At 50.2% G+C, this 24,139-nt stretch overlaps 1 protein-coding gene across 1 annotated transcript in view; it reads left to right on the top strand.

Moving 5' to 3' along the window:
• Positions 1-24,139, top strand: part of KSR2 (kinase suppressor of ras 2) — a gene marked incomplete at its 5' end in the record, with an annotated part of 351,213 nt that overhangs the window by 270,103 nt on the left and 56,971 nt on the right. Inside the window, 3 exons of the mRNA XM_081283402.1 lie at positions 6,900-6,964; positions 9,745-9,872; positions 21,053-21,221. Of these exons, the coding sequence (XP_081139528.1) occupies positions 6,900-6,964; positions 9,745-9,872; positions 21,053-21,221 (362 nt within the window). The remainder of the gene's footprint in view (positions 1-6,899; positions 6,965-9,744; positions 9,873-21,052; positions 21,222-24,139) is intronic.

The raw sequence follows: 24,139 nt of genomic DNA, 5'->3' as shown, positions 1-24,139 counted from the left end.
ATGGGCACAACAGGCTCCACCTCTTACCGCACTGTGGTCCAGGGTCAGTGGGCTGCACAGAGCTCGGGGCTGATGTTGGTGCTTGTTTATCCCCTGAGCTGGGTTTCAGTGCAGCTTTTGAAAGCATTTGCATTTGGACTCTGTAAGGAAAGGCAGGTGGGCTATTGCCATTGAGCTGGGATAGACTAAGAGAAAGTGAAAATGGGGGATTCGGCCGCCCCCAGCAGTTTCCGTAAGTCGGTGAGCATCCCCGGAGAACCACTGGAAGTCGATGAGACACTCTCCCCAGCAGGAGTTGGCCTGTCGCTCCTCCACGTGGTGAGTGTCCTGACCCCGGCTCCTTGCTGGGCTCCGGGCCTGTGTCCACTGTGGGCTGTGACAAAACTATTAAGAAAACAGCAGAGCTTCTCGTAACAGGCACCGTTTGTCCCCCATGGTTCCTGGGCAAGATCCATGGTGATCCAGTTTGCTTCTGGCCGAATCCTACCTCCGGCCCCATTCTGGAGAGAAGAGGGAAAAGGCTGTTGAGAGGGTCATAGTTTGCATTTCACTAAGAGGCAAGCAAATGATACGAAATAGATGTCATTTTCCCAAGAATTTTGAGACACTGTGACCCCCCCCAGGTCACCCCTATTGGACAGTGTCCCTCCTGTCCATCTTTCCTTTTTCTCTCTTTCCCCCTCCCTCCCTCCATCTCTCCAGTGTTTACCGCAGCATGCATTAAGCACCAGGTTAATGTGAATGGGGAGAGACCCCATTTTGCATAGTTAAGATAAAATTTGCATATTTAAGGTGAATTTGCATGTTTAACTTTCCATTGGAGACGATGTCTCATTTAGCCAGCGGCTCCTTTGGGGCAATGAGATGTTCCAACCAAGCAGCTCCTCTCCATAATTGAAGCTTATCCTATTAAGCCTTGGAAGTTAAAAAAAAAAAAGCTATTTTCAATGAAAGTTTTAAATAAATTCTTCCCAAGATTCCACGCTTTCTGAAGGTAGCATGGCCAAGCCATGGGACGTGTCACTTTGGTGCTGGGAATCTTTTTTTAATAATCGTGGTGTCTTATCCAGACCCCTAGACCCCAAGCCAAGGGCTCCATGTTTGAGAGGTGGTCCTAGGTCACACCACATGGAGGGTGCAGGAGGGAAGCAGGGGGAGAGAAGGCGGCCAGTCCTGGGTACACTGAAGAGCAGGTCACAGCCGCGGGCAGCTGGGGTCTAGTTTTACCACGAGCAGACATCATGGCACCCGAGGTAGAGGAGACTGGGCTGTTCATCAACCGACTCCCACCATGGTTGGTGAGGGCTCCAGGTTCCCCAGGCAGCCCAAATTTCCAACCAGAGAAAAAGTCCTCCAGCAATGAGTCTGGGGCTGTGCTGTAGGAGCTGCTGCACAAACCAGCAGTAATGAGGGAGAGTAGAGGAGTTAAAGGTAGGGTGGCTGCTACTTCTTGAGCACCTATAGCGAGCCAAGGGTCTGTCCTAGGTTTCCTAACATTGGTCCTTTCTACAACCCTGTGAGGAAGATGAGATGGTTATCTCTACTTCACAGAGGAAGAAACTGAGGTTCAGAGTGGGTCAGGGCCTTGCCCAAGTTGTCCCAGCCAGGGAGTGGAGGCCTCAGGATTTGAACTGAGGTTGGTTTGGTATACTCTCCTGACCCCATTTCCCTCTGGAGGGAGCACTGTCTTCTAGAAGATTTAGTCTTCCAGACATCTCTCATCTGGGAAGAAGAGCACCTTCCTTTGACTGGGGGGGGGGGGGGTCTTCGCGCATTCTGCCACAAATCCCCCCCCCCCACACTTTCCCCATGAGAACCCTGGAAGGTGGGCTTGGGAATGCAGTTTGGCAGCAGGTGGGTTCTGAGAACCGTGCGAGCTGCTCTTTCTTCCCTAGGCAGTGAAAAGGGGGATCTAATCTGAAGGGGCTGATGTGCATCCCCAGGTGGAAAAGTGGGACCCTGCCTGCCTGGCCCGAGCCTGGCTTCGGTCCCTCGTACCCTCCCTCCAGGGGCCATGGCACTTCATCACAGGGCTAATCCTGCCCATCAGCAGAGCCTGGGTGTGCAGCCTCAGTTCCTCACTCCAGAGCCCCCGGGTGTGGTTTCAGTGTCTCCCTGGGCACAGAGACATATCCCTGGGTCCCTGCAGGAGCAGGGCTTGTTCCCAGGCCCCATGCCGCCCTGAACCCCCTGGCTGGAAGGGAAAGTGTTCCGGGTCCCGCTCCCTTTGGCCCGTGGGGGGCGGAGAGGAGGGCTTTTCCATTTCTGCAAGACACACGCAGTAAGAGACTGAAGGGGAGAAGGCCGGGCGAGGGGGCAGAGAGCAGACCAGGTCACGGAGGGCCTGCCTGTCCTGTCCTGGTCTGGCAGTGGTTCCAAGGTTAGGTGCAGTCACTTGTCCCCATGGCAGAGGGCTTCTCTGCATCTGCCAATCACCCTTCCAGCCGGGCTGGTTAGAAAGACTCTTGGGTGGAGGTGGCAGGAAGGAAGAATTTTCTTTCTGGAAGCTTCCAGGGTGGAGTCTAGCTATTTTGAGTGCAGACACTCCTTGGATGGACTCCGGGTGGCATCCACAGATTCCCCAGCTCAGGGCTTCCCAAACCTGTGTGGCTGGGTCACAGTGCTCCGGACCCTCCTGGGGTTCCTGGTACCTGTGGAATCAGATGTGGGCTCCTTGCTTGGCTTTGGGCCCTGCCCACCTCCCTTCTCAGGTTGGCTCCACCCAAACTGTTCTCATGCACTTGGCCTGGGTGACCCTTAACCTCTGACCCCTGAACCCCCCAAGGCTCTTTCTTGTCCCCTAACTCCAGTGTGCCTCTTGGGAGAAACACTCCCAGGTGACTCTTGCCTAGGGACCCTGCCCCCATCCCTTGGCTCCCCATTCCATTTCCCTGTATCTCTGTGTCACCCTCTTGTCACCCCCTGCAATGACTTCCTCTGTTGCCCTCCCCACAAACACAGAGCTTCCTTTGCATTCTTCACCACATGTGTCCCCTTTCCTGGGCGTGCTGGGGTCCCAGCCAGCATTTGTTCAAGGAATGAATGAAAGGCTCTCCCCACCTTAGCAGAGCTCTGCGTCAGGGTTGTGATGTGACACTTGTTATCCCGAGGGAGCTGAGACCTTCCCCAGGGCTCTGAGGGTCCAGGGTCCTTAGAAAAGAAAGAGGAAAGCCAGGCCGCATAAGTTGGGATCTTTGTTACCCCTGCAGGGGCAGAGTGAGATGACATCGTAGGCTTGTCTCAAGAAGAGCATTTTGAATAAGTACGTTCTGTCTCCCAGATCCTTCCTCTTCAGCCATCCTGCCCCAGGGTGAAGTAGGAGGAGTACAAGTTTTGGAGGCATCTAGCCTCGGGGTTCAGAGCAGGACTCAGGACTCCTTCTGCTCGCAGGATGTTAGGCCTTGAGCAAGTCTTCCAAACCTGCTGAGCCTCGGTTTCTCACTCTGTAAAATGGGGACACCAGTCGTTGCTCCTGTCCATGAGGACGACGTAGATTACGTAAAGCACCCAGAACATCACTCTTGCACATCAGTGTCAGCTCTTGATCTTTCCCAGGTGCCCACAGGCTTGATGACACTTATCACCAACAAGGTGTCTGTTTCCGTGGTTCTCAGCTGGGTCAGGCTTTCTAACACCAGGAGCCGTCTCTTGATTCTGAAGATCTCAAATGTTCTGGGTCAACGTTTCCCAGTCCTGTTTATTCATTTGTTCAACACTCTGTCATGATTTTTCTTATTTACCTATCAGCCCTGCTATTATTTTTAAATATTTTTAAAAATATATTTTTTAGTTGTAGTTGGACGCAATACCTTTATTTTATTTATTTATTTTTATGTGGTGCTGAGGATCGAACCCAGGCCCTCACACGTGGTAGGCAGGTGCTCTTACCGCTGAGCCCCAGCCCCAGCCCTTAATAGATCTTTAACAGATACATAGCTCTTTTTTTTTTAAGAGAGAGTGAGAGAGGAGAGAGAGAGAGTGAGAGAGAGAGAACTTTTTAATATTTATTTTTTAGTTCTCGGCGGACACAACATCTTTGTTGGTATGTGGTGCTGAGGATCGAACCCAGGCCACACGCACGCGAGGCGAGCGCGCTACCGCTTGAGCCACATCCCCAGCCCAGATACATAGCTCTTGAACCCAGTTTGGAGGTTCAGTGTGCCATTTCACACATGGATACAATGTGTGGGCTTCGGATCAGGGTAGGTGACATGCTTCTCACTCCAGACAGTCATTCACTACTTATGCAGGGAGGTGCCAACACCCTTACTGCTGCCCCGGCTGCCCGTGCTCCTCCCCACATCAGAGGAACTCCCAGAGCCATGAAGACGGATCACAAGAAAAACCTGGACACAGACATCCCACTCTGTCAGCTCAGGGCTTCTGCCCCGGGCGTGGCTCAGGCCACCTGAGGCTTGTTCGCTGCAGAGCGGTGCTCCCTGGAGCCTTGCCTCCGAGGTGCTGACTCAGCCCACCTGGGGGTTGGGGCCCAGAGAAGTTCCTAGAAGGTACTAGATGCTGCTGGGCCCGGAACCCCACTTTGAGAACCACGGAGCTAGCTCCAATGTCAAGTCTCTGTCTGGATATTCAGACCATCTTGTGGAAGAGAGCGATCAAATGCCAAGAGGGGAAGAGAGGAGAAGGCAGATCCCGAGTTCCCACTTGTCTGCATGCTATCTGTGAGGTTCTGTGTGGAATCCGACCCTCTAGGCAGCCTGAGGGCAGTCATCCGGGGAAGCCACGGGCTCTGGGAAGTCAGGGTTCTGAGCATGATGAGGGAATCCGAGGGGGAAAAGTGGCGGTGGGGGGGGGGCATGAAGTTGCCTGCAGGAACCTGGCATCTCTATTGTCCTGGCAAATTCAGGCAACTGTAGGGAGAAAGTAAGGTGACATCATAGGCTCGTCTCAAAGAAGGGATTTTGATTCTAAACTCTTCAGATTAAGACCTCTCCGTACCTGCTGCTAATCTCACCCTGATTGGAAGCTCCGGTTTCAAGTCTCCTACAGCTTGAGCCTTCAGGATGAGTGACAGCCCACTTTGGGACAACTGACTCAGGTTTACTGCCAGGTCAAGTCCAGTTAACCTAAGTTTTCCACCTTGAACGTGAGAATGTTAAAAAAAAAAATACCCATTTCTTAACATTGTTATGAAGATCAAATGAGTGTTTAGTACAGTGACTGGAAAATGAGACTTCAAGTAAATGGCACATGGTCATTAGAATGGCAATGCCAACACTGTACTGACTAACGGGACAGGGTGTGCTTCAACGCACCAACTCTACGAGGGAACTGGGGTGGAACAATTGCTATCCACTACTAGACCACTCGGATGGAGCTGAGAGAGTGAGGAGGCAGCAGCCTCTCTCCACAGTTAATTATCTGGGTTCCAGTCTTTGTAGTAGCTGCCCTGTCCCATCTAACATCTAACCAGTGTCCAGAGTCTCCAGACCACTGAGGCACCTTTTCATTCATCCACTCCATTCATCCACACACCCACCATCTGCCCATCTACCCATTCTTCCATTCATACATCCATCCACCTATTTATCCATCCATTCATCCATCTACCTATCAGTTCACTCATCTATCCATCCATACATACATACATATATACATACATCTATCCATCCACTCATCCATCTACTCATCTATTCATCCATCTACTCATCCACCCATCTATCCATCTACCCACCCATCTACCTACCTAGCTGTCCATCCACTCATCCATCCATCTATCCATCCATCTACCCTTCTGTATCTATCCACACACCTATCTATCCATCCATCTACCCATCTATCTATCCACACACCTATCTATCCATCCACCCATCCATCCATCCATCCATCTACCAATCTATCCACACACCTATCTATCCACTATCCATCCATTCAACCATCCACCTACCTATCCACCCATCCACATATCTATTCATCCATTCATCCATCTACCCACCTATCCACCCATCCACATATCTATTCATCCATTCATCTATCCAACTATCTATCAGTTCAATTATCCACCTATCCACCCATCTACTCAGCCATCCATCCATCCACCCATATATACATTCATCCATCTACTTATCTATTCATCTGTCCATCCATCCATCCATCCTTCCACCCACCAATCTATCCATTCACCTATCTATCCATCTACTCATCTATCCACCTATGTCAGTTCACTCATCCATCCATCCATCCACCCACCCATCTATCTATCCACACTCCTATCTATCCATCCACTTATCCATCCATTCAACCATCCACCCATCTATCCACCCATCCACATATCTATTCATCCATTCATCCATCCATCTATCAGTTCAATCATCCATCCATGCATCCATCCACCTATGTATCCATCTACTCATCCATCCATCCATCCACCCACCCACCCACCAATTTATCCATCTATCTACTCATCCATCCATCCACCCACCCATCTATCCATTCATCCATCTGTCCATCCATCCATCCATCCATCCATCCATCCATCCATCCACCCACCAATCTATCCATGCACCTATCTATCTACTCATCCATCCACCTGTCAGTTCACTCATCCATCCATCCATCCATCCACCTATCTATTCATCCACTCATCCCTCTACTCATTCATCCATCCACCCATTTATCCACCAATCCACCTATCTATCCATCCATCCATCCATTCATCCTTCCAATTAGCCATTCATCCACTCATCCATTCATTCCTCCCTTCATCTCTTCACCTCTCCCTCCACTCCTCCATCTATCTACCCACTCACCCATCCATACACTCACCCACGCATTCCTCCATCCATCTGTCCATCCTTCCACTAATCCACTCACTCCTCCATCCTGTCCATCAGTTCACCTGCCCAGTCATCCACCCATTTCTCTTTCTCTCTCTTTCTCAGGTTAAAGTGCCACAATAAATGCACCAAAGAAGCCCCGCCCTGTCACCTCCTGATCATCCACCGGGGTGGTAAGTATCTAACCCTCGCTGCCCTGGGTGGGGGTGCTCCTGCAGACCATGAAAATAGCCACCCCACCTGGCATGATTCCAGACACCTTCTGCTTCCCGGGCACCTTCTTCCTGACATCTGTGTCCTTTATCCATGCTGTAGGTCTGTCCTCCCTGTTCCTTGCTTTTATCCCGGTCCCTCTGATATTTAGCCCCCAGGTTCACCACCCCTACCCCCACCTCCCATAATTTCTGCTCTCTTCTCCTTTCCCAATTCTGTTGCTCTTCCTTCCCTCCTAGAAACAGTGCTGGCCGAGGGTTTGCCCATGAGGTGCTCTCCACACTCAATCCTTTGGCCTTGCAGGAGTGTGCCTGGGGAGGGGTGTGACTCAGATCTGTTGGTTTGGGCCATTTGTATGTCACTCTCTGGGGCCCTGGGAGTGTCTGGGCCAACCTGACCAGACCAGAAGGTTATTACCAGCCTTTCAGTGTGGCAAAAGCAAGACCAGTTTAGCTGGAAGAAAAGGCATTTCCCTGCCTGCCAAGGACTCGATAGGGGCCAACTCTTTGCAAAGCCTGCTAGTCCAGTTTTTAAACTCCATTCCCCACCCCGATTCTTGCCCTTTGGAGTCGTTATCCTCGGACTCCATCATCCATATTGCAGTTCATCCCTGGGGGACTCTCTAGGCCTGTGCTGACCAACAACGTAGCTCCCAACCACATCTGACTATTTAAGTTTAGATTAACTAAAATGACATTAAAATACAAATTTAATTACTCAGTCCCCACCAACCACACTTCAAGAGCTCTGCAGCCCCATGTGGCTGCCATATTGGATGGGGCAGATTGGAGCATTTTCCTCACTGCAGAAACTTCTCCTGGACTTCGTGGCCCAAACCCTTGCCATTCACAGCACAGTCCATGGACCAGCAGCCTGGGATCACCTGGGAGCATTTTAGAAATGCACCATTTCTGGCCCCACCCCACACCTACTGAATCAGAATCCACATTTGCAATAGTATTTGGAAGGCTTTTCCGTGTCCTTTAAAGTTGAAAAGCATTGCTCACGAACAGGAGTTGTATGCAAACTTGGAGGCGTGTGAGGGCCAAGCCAGCATCCTACACGAGAGGAGAGGAGCTAGCCACATGGGGCCATGGCAGTTGGAAAGCGTGGGTGCGTGCTGTCTGGAGCCTGGCCACTCCAGCACAGTGCAGACCTGTATTGCCAGCACCTTAGATGTTTCAAACCAAAGCCCAGAGAGAGAGGTTTTATGGGCCGTATTCTTATTTGTGACTGTTAGCAACTCATTAAATATTTAAAATTCTTTCTGGCTGCATCTCTGCCACCACCCCATGTAGACATTGAGCAGCACCTTAGAGCCACCAGGAAGCGACTTTCAGGTACAGCAAGCTGCTAATCCGATCTTTCCTCCTCATTCTCCCATATCCCTGGCCTTGGTTAGAGCATGCTCAGGGGAAGCTGCCTAATTTTAGAAGAAATCCAAGGGAAACTTAAAGAAGGAGGCAAATTGCTACCCAAAGCAGTCTCGATGCCAACAGGCAGTTGGTTTTTGATGATCTTTGCAACATTGATCTCCTGGAAGAGAGAAGCAAAGGAACAGAATTGAACTTTCTTCTCCTTCCCCTCCCCACATCCTTAATTAAGAACCATCTGTTCCTGGAGTAACTGGGTGCACTCAGTGAGGCTATTTTGAAACCTGAATCCTCACAGCCCCTGAGCTCCTGGGCGTGGGGGTCAGCTTCCTTGGGGAATTCTCCTCCCACCCAATTCCTCTGCATGGTGGGTCCTGCTGGAGCCCCACGGACTCCACGAGGCGAGACCCAACCTGCTGGAAGGTGACCTGCACTCAGAGGCTGGCATTTGGAGAAAGGCTCCCTCCCACCCACCTTCACTGTCATGCCCCTTGTGTTCCAAGACCACAGGTACAAGCAAACTGAACTTTCCAGAAGTCGGCCAGTTTCTTCCTTCTCCCCACTGTTGGGGGGAAGTAGAAAATAGTCTGTTTCCATGGTGATGACAGCTCAGGCTGAGCAGAGAAATTACATCCCTGGGTCAGTGCAAGGCTTTAACTTCTCCACTCGCTCCCCTCCCCCACCAGCCCTGGCGCCTTCGCATCTAACAGAGAGCCACTGCCAGGCATCATCCGGTTCTCATTCTCCGCTTCTCCCTGTTGTCCCTCACCAAAGGGGAGAGGGGACTGATGATGTGATCTGGAGTCAGACACATTTATTGAGCATTGCTTGTATGCTCAGCTTCCTGTGTGGCTTTGGGCGTGATCCCAAGGGGTGCTGGGCGAGCTGAGTCTTTCTTTTAGGGTTCCGTGGTTACTATGACAAAGGATGGACGTGCAACAGGCTGCTTAGTCCTGCTAAACCCAGAAAGTAACAAAAGGTGATCCTAACACAATGGTCAAGAATGCAGGGACGGCGGTCTCATGAGCTTGTCTGTGAATCATAGGCCCCGAGAAATCAGGACCTTCTTGTATTTTAAGTGAGGTTCAATTCTGAGATGAGTGTCAATATGAAACAGTGGTGTTGCGGGTGGAAAAAAAGAACTTGATAGCTTGGGGGGTTTTGATAATCATTTTTTATTGCCAAGAGTCATGAATTGACAATACAAAAAGTTGAGGAACCTCAGAGAGCACCCGGATCTTATCACAGTGACTGTCACTTCCACTGTTGGGGCGGGTCCTCAAAGTGGGTTCTCAACTCTGCTCTCCAGGCATGATCAAAACCAAAGTGATACTTAAACTCTCAAATCATTGCTTTTACCCCTACGGATCCGGCAAGGTTGGTCCGGACAGAGTCGGTCCCCTGTGACATCAACAACCCTGTACGGAAGCCACCTCGGTATTCGGACCTGCACATCAGTCAGACTCTCCCCAAAACCAACAAAATCAACAAGGTGAGGCTGGGCATCGGCTGGGAGGGGCATGTGGGGCTGGCACTACCAGGTGGTGGGAAGGAGAGAAGGCGGGTTGACCCGGGAGTGCGGCGCTCACCTGGCAGCCCGTGTGGGCGCTAGGGCTTGGGTGGGGGGGCATCCAGCAATCCACAGAGACGTATGAGCCAGGAGTCTGTCTAATTTAAAGAGAGGACACAGGGAACCGGATGCATGCGTGTGCAGGGATGGGACACCAGGCATGGGAGCGGAAGCCACCAGGGAGCTTCCCCGGCGGCTCAGATCCTGCCTGTTCTGCTCCGAGAGACGTCTCCCCATCTGCCCGGATGAGCTGCACAGATGGTTCCTGGCTTTCTGAGCATCTGTTGGACTAAGGGCAGGGCATCTGGTCCTCAGCTTCTGGTGGAGACCGGTGGGCGGAAATCTGTAGGGGCCCTGAGCTGTGAACGGTGGCCAGTTTGCTGGCTTTCCCTCTACAGGAGGCTTGTCAAGAGTGAGCCCCTCTGGACCTTTTCCCTTCCTGCCTTGTGTTTGAAGTGGGTAAAGAGTGAATCAGCCTGGAGACGGGGAAGTCATGGGTTTGAGTCAGGTCCCTGTTGAGCATCTGGATGGCGGTGGACCTTCCGGTCTGGCTTCTCGGGAAGGCTAGAGAGGGATGGCCCCTCCCCAGTCCACACAGCAGCCAGAGTGATTCTTCATGTAATTGGAACCTTGTCACTCTGTGCTGAAATGCCATCCAATGGCTTTCTATGGCTTTCAGAAAACAAATCAGATTCTCCACTGCAGCCCGTAAATCCCTGCAGAATTGGGTCCCTCCCCCATCTCTGATCTCTCCCTCCATGCTTCCCCGCCAAACCCAGATGTCTGTTTGCTCTCACACCCTCATCCCCAGTTTTTACTCCTAGATCTCAGAGCCATTCACCATCTGGCTCCTTGTGACATCCATCTAGCAGATAAGTGACCTCGGCCTCTAGAGTCAGGAAAACCTGGCATCCAGCCTTGGCTTCCTTGACCCACTGGCTGTGAAAGTTTGGACAAGTAATTTAAAGTCTCTGGCTTGCAGTTTTTCTATATGTAAAATGGGGGTGGTTTCGTTATCGGCAGTTACCCTGCAAACTATCCCAATCTTAGTTTATAACAGCATTCTGGTATGATGCTCCGAATCTGTGGGTTTGGAACTGGGATAGACCATAAAGGGACAAGAGTGTCTTTTCTCTGTGATGTCCAGGGATTCAACTGAGAAAACTCCTGTATTGGCACATTATAGCCCACAGGTCAAGTCTAGCCCACCATCTGATTTTTAAATAAATCATATTGGGACATAGCCACCCTTAGATTGTCTGTGACTGCCTTGGTACTACTGCAATCACAGAGTTAAGAGGTCATGACAGGAATGGTGTGGACTGTGAAGCCTGACATATTTACTGTCAGGTTCTTTACAGAAAAAGTTTGCTGACCTCTGATATGAGCTGGAGGTTTCTTCACTCACATGTCTGGTGCCTGGCTGAAGAAGTCAAAGTCCGGGCTCAGCGGAGAGATTGAGTAGCGTACTCATGTGTGGACCTGCCTTGTGGCTTGGGCTTCCTCCCAATATGGCTGCTTCCAGGCGGTTGTGCCTCCTCTATGGCAGCTCATAGCTTGAAGAACAGCCAAATTAGCAAGTAAGGTGGGACTCTGGCACTGTCACTTCTGTTGTGCTTTACTCATAGAAGCAGTCCAAGTCTGTTCAGGTTCAAGGGAAGGAGACAGAGAGCCAAACTCTGGATGGAACAGTCCAAGCTTATAAGGATTTGTATCCATGTTTTAAAATGCCCTGGATGTGCACTAAGAGCACCAGTCTCAGAATTATTGTGGAGGTGAAGTGAAATAGTTGATGTTTAAATACACTTAATATAGTTGCTGGCATAAAGTGCCCAGGAAATTCTAGCTAGGACGACCAGCTTAAGTCCTGAGGCCCTCGATCAAAATGCCAGGCTGGATCCCCTTTTCCTTTGTCATTTTCAAAAGATGATAGGTCTCCAAGATGGGGTGCAGCTCAGTGGTGAGCTCTCTCCTGACATGCATGAAGCCCTGGTCCCACCCAGCACTGCAGAATGAATAAATAAATAAGCAGAAAATATAGGTCTCTAAAAGAAGTAATCACACATCTCTTAGGCCATTTTTCCTCATGTGATATCTTGAGGAGGAGGAGCCATCTCAAGATCTTGCCCCCTGACCTCAAAGGCACTGGAGCCTCTTGGTGTCCAAAGGGACAAAGCTCAGGTCACACAGATCAGTGACTGTGACATTATCCTACTTGTCTGCCAGCAGGAGAATTTGATAAAGGAAATAGATTAACCTCTGTTTAAGAGGCAGCTTTGACATGAAGGTAGACAGGACCTATGACAAGGCTGGGTTACCCCCCACCCACACAGCACCCCTTCCTCTTCTCCCTGGCTTTGTGCAGATTCTTTTTGTCAGCTAATCATGTGGTTAGTGTAATAAATTCTCGGGCCAATTTGGTCTGAAGGTTTCCTTTTTATTGCTCTTGGTTTCTTCTGTGTGGCTCAGTCCATCCAGGATCACAGAGGCCTTGCTCCTTCACCTAGTGCAGAGGTGAGAATGTGGATTTTGGAGTCAGAAAACCCAGGCTCACAGCTCAGCCCTTTAACTTTCTGTGTGACCATGGGCAGGCCATTTCAAGGTCTGTCCCCTCTGTAAAATTGGCATACAATGGGAGTTATTAGTGGGTTGTAGGGGAAATTAGATGTGCATATGATAAAGGAGTGAGTCCAACTTAGGTACCCAGGGCATGGAAGTGGCTGGGTGATGAATACAGAGGAGAATGAGGAAGAGTAACAAAAGAAATGGGGAGAAGGAAGGGGAGGGAGGAAGAAAATGAAGAAGTAGAGAAAGAGGAGAGGAATAAGGCAGGATGAGGAAGAGGAAGGGAAAAGGAAGGAGAAGGAGGAAAGGAGAAAGAAGAGGAAGTGCTGGAGGAGATGGAAGAGGACGGGGAATTGAGATGTCGAAGAATGAGGAAGGATGGAGGAGATGGGAAGGATGGAGGAGATGGGGAAGATTGGAGGAGATGAGAAGGATGGAGGAGATGAGAAGGATGGAGGAGATAAGAGGAGATGAGGAAGGATGGAGGAGATGGGGAAGATTGGAGGAGATGGGGAATATTGGAGGAGATGGAGAAGGATGGAGGAGATGGAGGAGATGAGGAAGGATGGAGGAGATGGGGAAGATTGGAGGAGATGGGGAAGATTGGAGGAGATGGAGAAGGATGGAGGAGATGAGGAAGGATGGAAGAGATGAGAAGGATGGAGGAGATGGAGGAGATGAGGAAGGATGGAGGATATGGGGAAGATTGGAGGAGGTGGGGAAGATTGGAGGAGATGGAGAAGGATGGAGGAGATGGAGGAGATGAGGAAGGATGGAGGAGATGGGGGAGATTGGAGGAGATGGAGGAGATGAGGAAGGATGGAGGAGATGGGGAAGATTGGAGGAGATGGAAAAGGATGGAGGAGATGGAGAAGGATGGAGGAGATGGGAAGGATGGGGAATTGAGATGGCGAAGAATGAGGAAGGATGGAGGAGATGGAGGAGATGGGGAAGGATGGAGGAGATGGAGAAGGATGGAGGAGATGGAGGAGATGAGGAAGGATAGAGGAGATGGGAAGGATGGAGGAGATGGAGGAGATGAGGAAGGATGGAGGAGATGGGAAGGATGGAGGAGATGGGGAAAGATGGAGGAGATGGAGGAGATGGGGAAGGATGGAGTAGATGGGGAAGATTGGAGGAGATGGAGGAGATGAGGAAGGATGGAGGAGATGGGAAGGATGGAGGAGATGGGGAAGATTGGAGGGGATGGGGAAGATTGGAGGAGATGGAGAAGGATGGAGGAGATGGAGGAGATGAGGAAGGATGGAGGAGATGGGGAAGATTGGAGGAGTTGGAAAAGGATGGAGGAGATGGGAAGGATGGGGAATTGAGATGGTGAAGAATGAGGAAGGATGGAGGAGATGGAGGAGATGGGAAGGATGGAGGAGATGGAGGAGATGAGGAAGGATGGAGGAGATGGGGAAGATTGGAGGAGATGGAAAAGGATGGAGGAGATGGGAAGGATGGAGGAGATGGGAAGGATGGAGGAGATGGAGGAGATGAGGAAGGATGGAGGAGATGGGAAGGATGGAGGAGATGGGGAAGATTGGAGGAGATGGGGAAGATTGGAGGAGATGGAAAAGGATGGAGGAGATGGGGAGGATGGGGAATTGAGATGGCGAAGAATGAGGAAGGATGGAGGAGATGGGGAAGGATGGAGGAGATGGGAAGGATGGAGGAGATGAGGAAGGATGGAGGAGATGGGAAGGATGGAGGAGATGGAGGAGATGGGGAAGGATGGAGGAGATGGGAAGGATGGAGGAGATGGAGGAGATGAGGAAGGATGGAGGAGATGGGGAAGATTGGAGGAGATGGAAAAGGATGGAGGAGATGGGAAGGATGGAGGAGATGGGAAGGATGGAGGAGATGGAGGAGATGAGGAAGGATGGAGGAGATGAGGAAGATTGGAGGAGATGGGGAAGGATGGAGGAGATGGAGAAGGATGGAAGAGATGGAGGAGATGAGGAAGGATGGAGGAGATGGGAAGTATGGAGGAGATGAGGAAGGATGGAGGAGATGGGAAGGATGGAGGAGATGGAGAAGGATGGAGGAGATGGAGGAGATGAGGAAGGATGGAGGAGATGGGAAGGATGGAGGAGATGGGGAAGATTGGAGGAGATGGGGAAGATTGGAGGAGATGGAAAAGGATGGAGGAGATGGGGAGGATGGGGAATTGAGATGGCGAAGAATGAGGAAGGATGGAGGAGATGGGGAAGGATGGAGGAGATGGGAAGGATGGAGGAGATGAGGAAGGATGGAGGAGATGGGAAGGATGGAGGAGATGGAGGAGATGGGGAAGGATGGAGGAGATGGGAAGGATGGAGGAGATGGAGGAGATGAGGAAGGATGGAGGAGATGGGAAGGATGGAGGAGATGGAGGAGATGGGGAAGGATGGAGGAGATGGGAAGGATGGAGGAGATGGAGGAGATGAGGAAGGATGGAGGAGATGGGAAGGATGGAGGAGATGGAGGAGATGGAGAAGGATGGAGGAGATGATGAAGTATGGAGGAGATGAGAAGGATGGAGGAGATGGGGAAGGATGGAGGAGATGGGGAAGGTTGGAGGAGGATAAAGGAGATAGAAGAAGAGGAGATGATGGAGGAACTGAAGGACAATGGAGGAGAAGCAATAGCAAGCGCATCAGCCAGCACCAATCTACCTTGTCCCTCTGCCTCAAGCCATCAAAGATGCCATCTGCAGTGGTGGCGGAGGCTGGAGCTGTCTCACTGTGGTCAGGTTGTTTGAAGGGGCTGCATGGTGGCTTGCTAGGGACAGAGACCTGCCTAGGCCATGCTCAGCAAACTGAGTTGTCTGTTGTAAGGAAGGACACTGGCAAGAAAGGAAGGGGACATCTCCCTGGCGGAGCTGGCCTTACGGAACTAGACATGGAGGAAGGCCTGGGTCAGGCGGCTTCCAGGTCATCACTGGTCCCTCATGAGCACTCCTCAGGTGGTCTTCCTGGTTCTGCTCTGCCCATTGCTGTTGCCTGGCTTTGTCTTTCTCTAGTGTCACCCTTTCTCTCAGTCATTGCTGCTCCTCGTACCTGCAACTTGTTGGCTCTCTGGTGTCGGGAACCCGTGTTCCCAATCTCCTCTCTCCTCAATCTTTACTCCTCGTGTCTTCTGCTACTTTCCTTGTTGGCCCAAGTCATCATGTCATTCCGTATCACAGGTTAATGACCAGGTGCCACCATGGTCCTGTGTTGGGAGTGGGCTATCAGAGGTCACAGGACAAATATGTCTGCTTCTTCAGGTCAGTCCATTCAGCCAAGACCATGAGGTGAGAGGATGAGGACAGTGTCTTTAGGGAACGTCCCTGGAAGAGCAGTTACATCTCACCATGTCCCACTCAGTGCTTCTCGAGGTAACATGGGAACCTGGGAGATGAACATTGAAAGAACCCTCAAGGCTTGCCGTCGGGCATCCGTTTATTGAGGCGGCTCTGCATATTTATAGAGCCAGGGGAGGTTTGACAGTTGAAACAGTTTAATAATTTAATGGTTTTTTGGCAGCTGGCTTGGGGTGCATTCTAATTGGTGGGTAAGGATCATGTGAGCCAGCAGGGCTCACCATTGGACAGCAGGATCACATGATCCTTACCCACCAATCAGAAAGCCCCCCAGACAACTGTCAAACCGTTCAACCGTTAAACTGTCATAACTGTCAAACCTTCCCCGGCTCTATAAAGATGCAGAGCTGTTCCTCAATAAACGGGCATTTTTCTCCGACGGCGAGCCTTGATCATTCTTTCAAACATCCTTCTAGCTGATTCCCAGATCAGATGTGAGTTTCTTGCTCCTTGGTACAAACTTGTGTGTCTGCCTCTGGGCTGTGAGTTGGGACCTGGGTCACTAACTGTATGACTCCAGCCAGCCATTTCCTCTTCATATACCTCAGCATCCCCACCTACAGAATGAAGGGGACAGACGGGATGGCTTCTGAGAGATGTTTCCATCTCTTACCTGTGTTCAGAAGAGGGACATGCCATCCACCTTTCCCGGCATGACCTGGTAAAGTTCAAGTTTCCCTCTGATGGAACACAACCTCCCACTGCCGGTCCCTCTGGGGCAGAGACCTGGGTCTGACCTGCAGAAGGAATTCCCCCTCCTATGGAAGCAATTCTGCCAGGGAAAGTGAGCACCAGATTATCAACAAGTCTGTTTATTCCCATCAGCCCCGAGCTATCGACGTGATCAGAACCTGATTCCTGTCCTCAGAAGGTAGAGATGACTCCTTCCCCCAGAAAGACAGCTCTGCCACTACCCTGCCCCTTGACGGACTGATTGGTTTGCTCATTCATTCACATAGCATTGATCAGCCCCTCCCCATGATGTGTTGTTTCTGTGCTGAGTTTTGCAGATTCTAAGACAAATGATTGGCCCAGTCTAGTGGGAAGAGATGGACCTTCCTCCTTCTCTCTCTCTCCTTCTCTCTATCCTTCCAACCCTTCCTTCCTTCCTTCCTTCCTTCCCTCCCTCCCTCCTCCTTCCTTCCTTCCTTCCTTCCTTCCTTCCTTCCTTCCTTCCTTCCTTCCTTCCTTTCTTTCTTTCTTTCTTTCTTCCTCCACATGCATTTATTGAGGGGCTACTATGTGTCTGGCACTTTGCTAAGTGCTGAGAACAGAGATGAAGATAATATGGTGCCTGTCCTCAGTGAGCTCCTAGTCTAGAGGAAGACAATCTGAGAAGTGACCACGTAGAAGCAACTGTGGAAGCAAGGACATTGTGCATGGCTGGTGGGGACAATGTACCTTACCTGGTGGGGTGGGGAGGTCAAGTCAGCTTCTCAAGGAAAAGAGATCTGAATTGCATCTTGAAGAAGGAAGGGATATCTTCCAGGCAGAGCAGGACAGGGCTGAACAAATGTTCCAAATAGAGATGGCAGCGTGTCCTATACCCTGAAGATATGGAAGGGCCTGGTTTATGTTGGGAACCGTGGGCCATTTGATGTGACTGAAGTGGACATTCAGGGGTGTGGGAGTGACATGAGATAGGAGAAGGTGACGTCAGCCCAGGTCCAGCCTGAACCCATGCGTTGTGGTTAAACATTTTCATCTGAATCTTGCATCTTTGTTTGAGCAAGATCTGGACTCAGTTGCTATGCATGGGACACCAATTTTTAGCAACAAGTCATCATGATTTTGTAACCTACATAATGATCATCTTTGCAGATCATCTGTGGAAACTTCTTGAAATCTGCCAGTCCACAAGTGGAAGTTCAAAGAGCAGAGGCTCCAGAGGGGGCCAGATGATCCATTCTGTTCCCTCCACTCCCTCATATGACATCACCAGCCTCTGACTTCCTTGAAGTACCTCACATGCCCCACTGGCCTGTGAGAGCCTCTCTCCAGGTCATAGCCCAACCACATAAATCCTCATGTCCCTCAGATGGCATTGCACTTACACGTGTGTGGTCATGAAAAAGGAATTAGCTTTCCAGGTAGAGCAAGAAGGCTGCCCTTCTGCTGACATCAGATCAGAGTTACCTCCAAGGTGGCCTTTCCTGGGAGGTGGCTAGAATGAGCTAGAACATGACCTGCAGCAGTAAACCTATGTCCAAGTGGTCAGGTGTCCCCTGCCTTACACTCAAATTGGTTTCTCCCCCACTGGGTCAGAGATCTTACTAGCGGGGGCCATTATCACAGGGAAAGTCTCAGAGTCTGGGAAAGCCAGCTGTACAGAGAGGAGGTGTGCATTTTTCTCATTACACAAGCAGAGGGTAAACCTCCACTTTCAAAGTCCTAATTTTTCCCCCCAGAGGTAACACCCAAGTTGCAGATTTGTTGCCAGGATTAAAAGAACTAACAGATTAAAAAGACTTCACAGTTTTGGGGAAGATGGACTTCTCCCTATTTCTCCCACTAAGTGCAATGGAATTCCCAGGATTATGTATAAGTACATAAAAAGGCAGCAGCTAGAGGTTCACAATGAGTCCCCCGAAACTCCTTTTGGCTTCATATATCCCAGACTGGGACTTGAAGAAGCTAGCATGGATGCCACTGGGCTCAAGACATAAACTTACAGGTTCAAAAATCTGAGCAATGCCCAAATGTAGATAATGTCCACTCTCACCATTCCTGTTAGACTTAGTGCTGGAAGTTCTAGCCATTGCAAGAAGACAAGAAAAGAAAATGAAGAGAGAGAGAGAGAGAGAGAGAGAGAGAGATATGCCAATTTAAAAAAGAAAAATAACACTGTCCTTATCTGCAGATAACATCATTGTCTATGTAGGAAACCCCAAAGCATATACAAGAAGCAAAATAAAAAGGAACCCCCCCCTTGGAAATAATAGAATGAATTGCCAGTTCAGCAATATAGCAAGACACAAAGTCAATATACAGAAAGTAGTTGTATTTCAGTCTGCTTGCAATTAAGGTATGGAAGCCTAAATTTAAAATACACCATTATAATTGCTCAGTGAAATGAGAAAGAGATAAATTTAACAAAACATCCACAGAACTTGTATGCTAAAAACTGCAAAATTCTAGGGAAAGGAAACAAAGACCTATAGAAATGGAGGGACATACTTTTGGGAATCATGCTTTGTCCCCTACAAATATAAGACAAAGTCCTGACCCCCTGGATCTGTGAATGTGACCCTATTTGTAAAAAGGGTCTTTGCCGATGTAGTCTAGTTCAGATGATGTCATAGTGGTGGTTCCTCACCCAGTATGACTTTCATGTCTATTAGAAAAGGAGAAGACAAACAGAGATCTACAGGAAAAGCACCATGTGACAAAAAAAGGTAGAGATTGGAATGTTGTAGCTACAAGCCAGGCGATGCCAAGAACCACGACATCACCAGAAGCCGGGAGGAGGCAAGGAAGGGTCTACCTAAAGTCTCAGGGGGAGCTTGAGACATGGCTCTGCTAGGACCTGGGTTTCAGATGTGGAGCCTCTAGAAGTGGGAGAGAATAAATTCATGTTTTTTTTAAAGCCACTCAGTTGATGGTACTTTCTTACAATAGCCCTAGGAAATTAAAATATATACCATGTTCATGGATTGTAAGGTCCAACATAGTCAAGAAGTCAATTCTCCCTAAAATGGCTACATAGGGGTAGTACAACTCCTACCAAAACCCCAGCAAGATTTGTTGTAGGTAAATACAAGACCGTCTAATAAAAGTTATGTGAAAAGCCAAAGAAACTAGAATAGAAAAAAAATCCCACTTTTGAAAAGAGAATAAAATTGAAAAAAAAAATTCTACCCCATTTCAAAGCTTCTTATATAGCTACAGTCATCAAAACCATAAAGCATATACAGATGGCAGATAAGCACATGAAAGACATTCCGTGTCATTAGTCATTAGGTAAATGCAAATTAAATGCATAATGAGATACCAGTACACTCTTATCAGAATAAAAGAGAAATGGTGACGAAGCTAAGCCCTGGTTAGGATACTGAGAAAATCAGGGATTCGTGGCCTGCGGGGGCAAAGCGGTGCAGCCTCCCTGGAGAACCATTTTTCCATTTTCTTTGAAAACTAATCATGTCATTACCACATTATCAAGAAATTGCACTCCTGGGCCTTTATTCCAGTCCAATAAAAGATTGTTGTACTTAAAACCTGTGCACAAATGTTTATAGCAGCGTGGTCCACAGTAGCCAATGACGGGAAGCAGCTTAGTAGGTAGTGGTTAAACACACTGTGGTCCATCTATGTCACAGAACACCACTGAGAAATGGCAAAATGTCACCAGAGGTGCCTGCTGGACTCTCGGTGGCCTCTCAGGTGGCCCCAGCAATCCTTGATGATGGCTTCCTCCCTCCCATCTCCACCTCTGTCTTCACCTGGCTTTGACCTCTGTGCCTGTCCTCACTGTCCCTTATAAGGGTATCTGTCACTGGATTTCATCCAGGATGGTCCCTCCTGGAGACCCTTACCTTGATTACATCTGCAAAGACCCTTATTCCTAATACGATTGGATTCTGAATTTCGGAGTGACCTGTCTTTGGGGGATGGGGACACCATTCTCTTCACTACATCATCCTCTTAACTGCCCCCCAAGGCCATCTGAGGATGCACACTTGGATCCTGTCTTAGCCTCGCTGTGGAGCTGGTCTCCGGCAAGGAGAGGGGGTGCAGATTCCAGCCAGGACGTTGGCAGAGATGCTGGAGGCTCTCGCTCGCGTTCTCGGCCGCTGTTGGGCTGCTGATTCTTTAATAAACACTCAGGAGGAGAGGTGTTAGGATGAGGAGTGTCTTCTGGGCACCTCCACATGGGGCTTTCCAGAATCAAAGAGGCACGGGGCACGTGGCTGTCACCTGTGTGGTTTTCATTATGCAACAACCCTTCACTCTGGGGTCCAAGCAGTGCCCAGGGGTTTGATTCCGGATGCCATTCCTTCCACAGCTGGATGCCAACTGGTAGAGCTGATGAAACAGCTGGGACCCTGGAGGGACCTGGGGACAGCAGAAAAGGGGCGGGAGTTGCTGAGGAAGCTGGGGGTGGGGGCTCCTTCCTGCTCGGCTCACTCTTTCTGCTGTCTCTGATTCCCTGCCCGGTCCTGACCCCTGCCCTATTTTCTCTCTGCAGGACCACATCCCTGTCCCTTACCAGCCAGACTCCAGCAGCAACCCCTCATCCACGACGTCGTCCACGCCGTCCTCACCAGCACCCCCGCTCCCTCCTAGCGCCACGCCGCCTTCTCCCCTGCACCCTTCCCCGCAGTGCACGAGGCAGCAGAAGAACTTCAACCTGCCAGGTACCTCCAGGCTCAGAGAGATGCCAGTCGCAGAGCATTGGTGGCGCAGAGGTGAAGGAGGGGTGGGGTCCATGCCAAGGCTGGGATGGGGCTGGTCCTTGCTGGAAGGCAGTGGGCTGATGACCAGAGAGGGCCAGGGAAGCACATAGATGGTAAACCTTTGCCATATGCAGGGCAATCGTCATATATGACCTTATTTACTCTTTAGAGGAACCAGGAGGAAGTATACAGGTCTATTTCAAAGATGAGGAAACTGAGGCACAGGGGGCTTCAGGGACTCTTAGAGATGGTCTTTTGGTCAACAGCACCTGGTAGCTTCACCTAAGTTGCAGGGGGACCCTCTACTCTGGAACCAGTGGCTGTCCTATGAGTTAAGTGTGTCGAAACGGACAGCGTGATGCTTGGGGTCTGAGAGACACCCACTTGAGCAGGGCTGCCTTCTCTATCAACCCCATGCCAGGACCCAGCTCTGAATGTGCAGCCTGGAGTCACTTGGATAAAACTCAAGGTACCAGCGTGGCTGGTTCATTCTAGAGGCTGCAGAGGAGGCTGTAGCTCTTGCCTTCCTCGGCCTCTGGAGGCTGGGCCTGTTCCTCTGTTGGGCCCTCACGGCCCAGCCTCTGCCCATTACTGCATCTCCTCTGCATCTCTCTGGCTCTGACCCTCTGCCCTCCCTCTTACAAGGACCTTGTAATTGACATTGAGCTCTTCCCAGTGAATCGGGACAATGTCCCCATCCCAAGGCTCTTTTCCAAGTCCCTTTTGCCATCGAAGGTAATGTGTCCAGGGATCAGGGCAGGGACATCTTTTGGATGGGGACATTATTCTGTCCCCAACAATCTCTCTTATCATGGGGTCTGTGGCTCAGCAGGAGTGACAGGTGTGAACCAAGTCAATATAGGTGTGAAGGTTTGTCACCTACTTCTCCCCCCACCCCTCTGTGGCTCCAGGGCCCCAACTCCTCTCTGACTCCAGGAAGCCAGGAGCAGCTCGGCTGCCCCTCTGCCCGCTCAGGTGTATCCCTGCTTCTGTGTGGTGACTTAGCCACAGAAGAGCAGGTCTCCTGGGACACTTTCTCTTCTCATCATTTTTCAGTCATCAGGAACGAGCTGTCCTGTGGCCCAGGGAAGGGTCAAGGCTGGGGTTGGCCCGGGGCATGGAGGCATCTGGGGGGTGGCCCCTTGCCAGGCCAGGCCCTCAGACTTCCCAGACAGCTCTTGCGCCACAGCCCAGCCCCTCCTTCTTAGAGGAACTTGACCATCAGCTAATCTCTCCTGCAGACCCAGGATGCTCCCAGCCCGGTCAGAGCTCGGGGGAAAGAGATCAGCTAAGCCGCCCGAGAGGAGTTTGTCCTTTTTTTAATCTTGGCCTCTTGTTGGCAAAATGGCTGCATGCCATCAGAAACCTAGGTTATGTAACGGGGGAAAAAAACAGCCCCTGGAGTCGAGTCCTGCAGGTTTGTGTCTCTTTGCGAGCTCTGCTCTGGAACCCGGAGTGAGTTGTTTGCTCTCTAGACACCCTGTTTTCCAGAGCCCAAATCCACCTGGACTTCAGCTCCCTGAAGTCATCTGCAAATGGTCTAACCTAAAAGTCGCTGCTGTTTTCTCTGTGATCAAAGAGGCACAGATGTGTGTTGCCACAGGTGTGTGTTGCACATGTGTGTGTGCACGGATTGGGATCCTGAGACGCTGGGATTGACTCTCTGTCCTGAAGGAGCTTGTGAATCAGTTCCAACCCCTTGGGGTGTTTTATTTCCTTCCCCCAAACAAAGGACTTTGTGTGTGAAGCTATCTGATTGCCTTGATCATCGATCCTGCTCATCCCTGAGTTGAGAGCTTTTTGAAGCGTCTGCTCACTCGATGCAACGAATACATGCCTCCCTCAGGATCCTGGGGTTCCAGGACCCTCTTGAACATCCAGATGCATGGATGCCCAGGTGTCATATGTCACATGGCTCAGTATCCACGTGGCCCCTGCGCGCATTCTCTCATAGACTTTAAATCGTTTCTAGATGACTCATAATGCCTGATACAATGCAAACGCTGTGGAAATTGTGGTTCTGCTACATTGCTTAGGGCATAATGACAAGGATAAAAGTCTGTACATGTTCAGTAATGTTTAGGACAGATGCCATTTATTTTCAAATATTTCCAATCCTGGATTAGTCACATCTATTGATGTGGGACCTCTGAGTGCCTGGGGGGGGGGGGGCTGACTGTTCTTATTTAGAACCTACGACATGCTCGTTGGGAACAAGGGTCCTAGCCCTGTGTGGAAAGGACAGTTATTGACCTTGTTTTGTGCAAGGACCCTGCAATTCACAGAGATTTGCTTTGGCTTTTGCAAGGAACCCACAGCAGAGACAGGATTCCATCCTGCAGGGCCACCTTCTGGACCCCAGGCTCAGAACCAGGGGGCTCAGAACCCCCGGGCTAACCCTCAGTGGGCCAGCTCTGAGGGGCAGCTCATCGCTGGGCGTCATCAAACAGTTTCTGGAAGTGGATTTGGCAGTTCAGACTCAGACCTAACCCCTTCTCTGTCCATTTAATTTATGAGGGCATCTAAAACTGTGTGGCCTGCTCCCTATTCTCAGACACTGTACCCCAAACAAATAAGAGGTAAATTAGAAACCTAGTATCTGGGGCTGGGGCTGCAGCTCAATGGTAGAGCACTTGCCTGGCATGTGGGGGGCCCTGGGTTCAATTCTCAGCACCACACATAAATAAATAAAATAAAGATCCATTGACAACAAAAAAAAATGTATTAAAAAAAAGAAAGTAAGAAACCTAGTATCTGAGCCCCCTGAGCTCTGGTGAGTGGACCAAGGAGCGAAGGAATTGGTGGAGACTCAGCAGCACAGTCCTGGCTGTTTCTTGTACATAACTGTTTCCTAAACTCAGGTTTCACTTACGCTTGTG

This window comes from Spermophilus citellus (assembly GCF_964194105.1).
Source record: "Spermophilus citellus genome assembly, chromosome: 3".
Taxonomy (NCBI): domain Eukaryota; kingdom Metazoa; phylum Chordata; class Mammalia; order Rodentia; family Sciuridae; genus Spermophilus; species Spermophilus citellus.
This window is presented reverse-complemented; position numbering and strand designations above follow the sequence as displayed.